Source organism: Myotis brandtii, unplaced genomic scaffold (assembly GCF_000412655.1).
Source record: "Myotis brandtii unplaced genomic scaffold, ASM41265v1 scaffold2514, whole genome shotgun sequence".
Classification (NCBI taxonomy): Eukaryota; Metazoa; Chordata; class Mammalia; order Chiroptera; family Vespertilionidae; genus Myotis; species Myotis brandtii.
This window is the reverse complement of record NW_005359533.1, coordinates 311,413-318,502: the sequence shown is the minus strand read 5'-3', so window position 1 is coordinate 318,502 and position 7,090 is coordinate 311,413. Positions and strand designations below refer to the sequence as shown.

At 45.3% G+C, this 7,090-nt stretch overlaps 1 protein-coding gene and 1 long non-coding RNA gene across 2 annotated transcripts; one reads left to right on the top strand and one right to left on the bottom strand.

Moving 5' to 3' along the window:
• Position 1: 1 nt before the first annotated feature.
• On the top strand, positions 2–2,438 carry POLE3 (polymerase (DNA directed), epsilon 3, accessory subunit; the record flags this gene model as incomplete). The annotated part of the gene is made up of 3 exons (XM_005867867.2): positions 2–120; positions 475–593; positions 887–2,438. Coding segments are annotated over 3 exons (411 nt in total), but the record flags the coding sequence as incomplete, so codon positions are not given.
• Positions 2,439–5,851: 3,413 nt separating this feature from the next.
• On the bottom strand, positions 5,852–7,084 carry LOC106726357. The gene is made up of 2 exons (XR_001362420.1): positions 6,710–7,084; positions 5,852–5,979 (listed from the first exon to the last, which is right to left on the bottom strand). It is a non-coding gene; the product is annotated as an uncharacterized LOC106726357 (long non-coding RNA).
• Positions 7,085–7,090: the final 6 nt, after the last annotated feature.

Below are 7,090 nucleotides of genomic sequence, written 5' to 3'. Positions count from 1 at the left end.
CCGGCGGCTGGGCTCACCTCCGCCCTTCTCACAGCTCCCGGACGGCGTCAACATCTCCAAGGAGGCCCGGAGCGCCATCTCCCGCGCCGCCAGCGTCTTCGTGCTGTACGCCACATCCTGGTGAGGCGGGCGGGCTCGCCGGAACTTCGCTGGGACTGTGGCCTGAGGGAGGCGCCGGGAGGACCCCTCGGAGTTCGTGGCTCGGAACCCACCACCCCAGTAACTTCCTCGTGGAGGAAGGTTCACATCCCTCACCCAATGTTTGCAAATGATGAAACAGCAGAATCACTTGGCTTTAGCCCTGTTTTACAGGGAAGTGGGATTGGGGGGCGGGGGGTGGGGGAGAGTTACCTAACACCCGTGCGTCTAAGATGTGGGCGTTCCCATCCCACCCCCGGGTGCCCCTTCTTCCGCACCCGCAGTCGGCGAGAGAGGGTCTGACGGCCCCTCCTCTTTCTTCCCTCCACGTGTCAGTGCCAACAACTTCGCGATGAAAGGGAAACGCAAGACCCTGAATGCCAGTGATGTGCTCTCGGCCATGGAGGAGATGGAGTTTCAGCGGTTCGTGGCGCCGCTAAAGGAAGCTCTGGAAGGTGATGACCTTTTTCTGTTTTCTCAGCCAAGTAGATGCTTGTCCTGCGTGACCTGCCCCCTGGTCCTGTGTCTTTCTCCGCGTGGGTCCCTTCAAGTCCAGTAGGCAGGCGTGGGATGGGATGCAGACACGGGTCCGTGGGCGCCGCCCGAGGTCTGTTCTGTGGTTCCCCGCGGGTTGTGTTTCCCTTGCGCCCCGGCTTTCCCAGCTGCACCTTCCCGGTGAAATGAGCTGCCGCAGGCAGTCCGCGTGGCTCAGCCCTGCCTCCTAACCCCCGCCTTCCTCCCCCCGCAGCTTACAGGAGGGAGCAGAGAGGCAAAAAGGAGGCCTCGGAGCAGAAGAAGAAGGACAAGGACAGAAAAACGGATTCGGAAGAGCAAGACAAGAGCCGAGAGGAGGACAATGACGAAGAGGAGGAAAGGCTGGAGGAAGAAGAGCAGAATGAGGAGGAGGAAGTGGACAACTGAATGAACAGGGTGAGGAGACGGGCCCGCGGAAGGGACCACTCTGAACTGCAGTCTGGGGCTCTGGGGCGCCTTTCCCTCCCTCCCGGGCAGAGCAGTCTTAGGCCGATGGGCCGAGAAGATCGAACATGAAATCTGGCCAGAAGTTAGCAAAACCAGCGCCTGCCAGACTCGGAGCATCTGAGGAGCAGAGTCCTGTTTTGCTTCACCGGTCTGAAGGTTATGGCTTTTTTTGGACAAGAGGGGCTCTGAACTGACCATTCAATCAGCCAATACGATCTCATTTGCTTGTGTATATGATTAGGCAGTTTTTGATTCCCGGTTCCCTCCCACCCCCACCAAAAATAGGAACTTCCATGCCCCCTGCTGTGTTCCAGGTCACAGGAGGCCCTCCAGGCTCAGGAAAAACTGGGGCTTAGATCGTGGTCAGCCTGTTTGTACAGTATTTGGCAATACTGGCTCATTACAGTGATCAGAGCGGCTTAGTTTTAGGAAACGTAATGAAATCTGTGGTCTCTTCACTTGACAGTAACGTTAATTTTGGTTTCTACCAACACACTTGGCTTGGGGCCCTTCTGTATTGCCTGTCGGCATTTGACCTGTTAGGGGCTGCTCTCTGCACATAGGCTTGTTAAGTCCTCAGTACAGCGTGGACGTAGTCAAGCAGGTATGCCAGTGTCTCACTCTTAAAAAACACGTGGTTTAGTCTTCGATGCACCTCCCTGTCTGCCACTGCACAGCTTTAGAATCTGTTGTCACCTCCTGGGAGGTATAAAATCCCAGGCTTTCTCTTGTAGTCTGTGTCCCAGACTTGTGACTACGGCTTTTCGTTCTTCCAATTCATGACAAGTTCCAAACTTTATTTCTAGGCACAACTTTCTCTTTCTGTGCGTCTCACTTCCTGCCTCTCCTCTGCTCCCCATCCCCATTTTCTCCCTCCTTTTCTCCCTCTGCCAGTCCAGAAACTTGGATAACCTAATCTCGTATCTTTTGTGTGTTTTTTCTTTTTTTTTTTTTAATCTCATGTCTTTTAAAAATGGTTTTGTAAACCTCTGTGAAACGTAAAGGAAATCTGATGGTGCTCAGGAATCTAATCCTCTCCCTCCCCTGTCTTGCCCTCCTCCCACCTCCCCCTTTTAACTGCTTCTAAAGTACCTCTGTTGACCTTTCTTATGTTTGGGGAGTTTTTTCTCTCTTTCCATTTAGTGCTCCAAGCACTTTTTTGCTTGTCTCTAAGGCAGCTGACAGGTAGTGAAGTGTAGTTTGACACTGTTAATTTGTTAAATTAATTCAGTGAAAAATTTGTTGATGAATGTTGAGAAAATTATAAGGCTTTGTACCAATAAAGAGCACTCTTGTTAAAAGTGATGACTCCTGCTTCATCCTGCCTGTTTGTAGCATGCTTTTGGGGAATACCTCCTGATCAGGCCTTACACAGTTTTGGAGCTGTGGACTGGGCCAGACCTTTGTAAATATGGGATCATTCATTGCCTTGGACGACCAGCAGATGCTGCTCGTTCGCAGGCCAGGGAGCTGCTCTTCAGCCACCACAAGAGCTTTCATGGCTCTGCTGGACACCCTTTACATCAGTGGTTCCCAACGTGGGGGCGTGTGCCCCACAGGGGGGCAATTCGAGAATGAGTTATGAACAGTGACTTTTTTAGAGAGAAACATCGATCAGCTGCCTCCTGCACACCCCCTACTGGGGATGTGCCCACAACCAAGGTACACGCCCTTAACCGGAATCGAACCCGGGACCCTTCAGTCCGCAGGCTGACGCTCTATCCACTGAGCCAAACCGGTTATGGCGATTTGCTATTTTTTATATCACTTCATGTTACTATTTTTTTTAACAATAGTACTTCAGCTGTTCTTTTACTTTTCTCTTTCATGGATGCCATGTTCTTTGGAAGCTTGTTTAGACCAAGTGAATGGCCTTTTAGGCTTTCTCCACGTGAATAGGAGTTCACTTTTTGAATAATAAGAATTATATGTCATGGCGGTGGGGGGTGGGGCATCAGGATTTAGAGATGCTTGGGTGGGGCATGGCCAAAAAAAGATTGGGGACCACTGCTTTACATAATAGATGCTTAACAACTCCAAAATGTTTATTGAGTGCTGTGTGTCTGGTGTTGTATTACCTAATCTACATAGCTTTCTCAAATCATGAATTTATAAATAACATTTCACAAAGATGGAACCTCAAAAGTCATTAGATCCAGTGTGGTTTTTTTCCCTTCTCCACAGCAGAAATATCATTTATTAATTCCCATGAGCACCACTTGGCTAAGACCTCAAGTCCCATCTGGACTCCTGTGACTTCCTTTGAGTTCAGTTTCCTGCCTCGTCTCAGCTTCCCCTAGCTTCCCCTGTATACTGCTTGCCAAGTGGATCTTCCTAGAACATTGCTATTACAGTCACTTGATGTTTCCTATTAAATCCATACTGAAATGTTATTTCATAGCCTGCTTAAAGAAGGCTCACCTTACCATCTATTCTAATCTACTTCTACTCCAACAGAAGGCCACAGTCAAAAATGAATCCCCAAAAGAACTCCACTTCCACATGGCTTTAGTTCTTACCAAACTTTATCTAAGAAAAGTCATGTTTCCTGAGAGTAGGGACTATGACTTAAAACTAGAATTTAAGAAGTGGGAAGAATACTTGAGGTAATCCATCAGTTTTTCTCATCTCTATCATTCCTATAGTGGTATCTGGATTTTGAAGATTCCTTACTAGGCTAAGGTAATGTTTCTCTTTATATATATTGATTTCAGAGAGGAAGTGAAAGGGAGAATGATAGAAACATCAGTGATGAGAGAACCATTGATTGGCTACCTCCTGCCCCACACTGGGAATCAAGCCCACAATCCCCAGACATGTACCCCAACTGGGAATTGAAATTCGACTTCCTGGTTCATAGGTCTACCCTCAACCACTGAGCCATGACAAACCAGACTCTCTTTTTTTTTCTTCTTTTTTTTAACCACAGCCCTTCATGCCTAGAGATTCTAATCTGGATTTGGAGGGTGAGAGGGTTACCATCCTTACCCAAGCAAAATTACTTTTGCAGCCTAGTCTATTTTTTTATTTACAGGAAAACTGCAGAGTATAGAGAGGTCCAATTAAATTGGCCAAACTAGTTTGTATTTCATCCGTTTTTCCACTAACATTCTTTTTCTGTTCCAGGATCCAAACCAAAATACCACATTGCATTTGGTGAACCAATTTATTTTTTTAATCCTCACCTGGGGATATAGGCTTTGTTTTGTTTTTAATTGATTTTAGAGGAAGGAAGAGAGAGAAAAACATTAATGTGAGAGAGACACATCAATCAGTTGCCTCCCATACTCACCCCAACCAGGGATTGAACCTGCAACCTGGGTATGTGCCCTGACTGGGAATTGAACCCTCAACCCTTCCATGCACAGGATGACACTCTAACCAACTGAGCCACACTGACCAGGGCACCAATTTTTTAAAAATTGAAATTCACAGAACATAAAATTAACCATTTTAAAATGAGCAATTCAGTGGCATTCAGCAGATTTACAATGTTGTGCAACCACTTTTATCTAGTTCCAAAACATTTTCATCAATCCAAAATAAAAACCCTTACCAATCAAGCAGTTACTTCCCATGTTTCCCTCTCCCAGCCCTTGGCAACCACTAATCTCTATTTCTTTAATGGTCTTCACAGCACTTAGCACAATGCCATGTACCTACCTAGGAAGCACAATAGTTTAGGGGGAGGGGGGTTACTTTTTAAAAAAATTATACATACTAAAAGATGCAGATAAATTTAGAGGTTGATGAATTTTCACAAACTGAACACATCCATGTAACATACTTAGATCAATAAACAACATGACCAGCACCCTAAAAAGAAGCCCCTTTGGTCTCCCAGTCATTCTCTATCTCCCCAGTAGTAATAGCTATACTGACTTACAACAGCACAGATTAATTTTGCCTGGGTTTGTATTTCATATAAACGAAATCATAATATGTACTCCTGTTTGACTACTTCTGTTCAATATTATGTTTAAGATTTATTCATATTGTTGCATTCACAATACTTTTTTATAGATCAGAGTGAAAGATTAAGGTTAAAATTTGCAGAGGGTGGGGGTGGGAATAGGTCTTCCAGTCAAAAAAAAAAAAAAAAAGAGAGACACATGGGAAAAAATAGATAACACCAAACAGCAACATTTTAAAATTTTCACCCTGTTTGGGCTCCTAGAGGTAAGGTAGATGGTCCTAATTATTTTTAGTTATCAAACTCAGAGTTGAAACAGGTGTCATGAAAGAAATGTTGGGCAGTGGGTCTAAATTAAGGGGGAGGGGGGAGCAGTAATTATCTCTATGAGTTGAGTATGTTTAGTAAGCTGTGTGTGGTGGGGCAAATTTTTTAATCTCCCTGGAAATTGTTTTCCCAATTTGTAAAATGAGGATAATAACTGTTGTCAAAATCAGATAAGTGAATATAAAATGTATGGTACTGTTTCTGACTCTAATGCACACATACAAAAAAACACACACATTACTTCCTGTCAACTGGACACAAATGAATCAGGAGGCTTTGCTAAAATAAATTTTTATTCAAGTGTCTAGGTTTGCAAACCTGAAACACAACTAACACGATACCGAGTTTTGCCCTGGGGCACATACCCAGGTTTCCAGTTAAGTCCAGGTCCGCAAAAGATATCTATCTATCTATCTCCTACCCCCCCCCACCCCCCAATCAATTTTTTTTTAAAGCTTAAGAGTTTTTGAGTAAAAAGCACATTTTTTAAAGAAGAGTCAGTTCTGCATTCTTAGCCTCTGGGTTGATCCAAGATGGTAATCTTCCAGGTCTGGTTTATTAACTGCGTTGCTCAGATAGTTATCTATGGAGGTCATGTATATCCAGGCATGGATGCACAACTAAAAAGTTTAAGTTCCCAGGCTAGTTAGCAAGAATAGAATCGTTTCCCTATGCCTCAGCCTACTTGATTTTAATAATTTAGCAGCTTGACCACACTGATTCCATTTTATTTCTTCACTCTTCCTCATTCCTTTCTACCACCTTCCTTATTTGAACACAAATCAGAACTCTAGTAGCTAGGAACTAAATGATGTCCTATTTCCTTAGCATTAAGCCTCTCTACCTTTTTAGCTTGAAGTATAAAACAGGTTTGGGTTACAGATTATATAAAACAGTTTGGGTTACAGATTATGAGAAGCAAAATTTGAGTGTAAGTGTAGTACAATCGACTGGCATCTTCACGATTCAGTTAGCTTTTCCATGACCCCTGATTCACCTTTATAAAAGCATTCCTTTGCCCTAACCGGTTTGGCTCAGTGGATAGAGCATTGGCCGGTGGACTCAAGGGTCCCGGGTTCGATTCCGGTCAAGGGCATGTACCTTGGTTGTGGGCACATCCCCAGTGGGGAGTGTGCAGGAGGCAGCTGATCGATGTTCCTAACTCTCTATCCCTCTCCCTTCCTCTCTGTAAAAAATCAATAAAACGTATTTTTTTTATTTAAAAAAAAGCATTCCTTTGCTAAGGTATTGGTCCCGACCACCACTTCACCCAAGCCCACAAAGCCTCACTAGATTCCTCCCGCCCTGCACGTGCTCTGTCCCAACTCCCCCCACCCCGCCCCCACACACCTTTGGTCAGATCTCCCATTGTACTCATCCTGAGGCCTCAAGTGCCCATGTAATTCAAATCACATATCCCAAGCCATGGCACAGAGTAGATCCTCGGCAACTACGATGGATTACATTTTCTCTTAAAACTTGGAAGGCGGCTGGTGCTGAAATAAAAGACTTTCAAATGCTCAGTCCGCAAAAACGAACTTAGCAATTGCGTTGGGCATCACGGTGTTGTTTTAATGTCCTTGACGTCGCACTATGTCAACAAATAATTAACCAGCGCCAAGTGTGCTGTACATTGGGAAGACGAGGACCGCAAAGAGACCCTCGGGGCTGTCACCGCTCCGGAGAAGAAAGGTTCACTCGCCGGGACCCCTGAGCCTCCCCCGCGCTGCC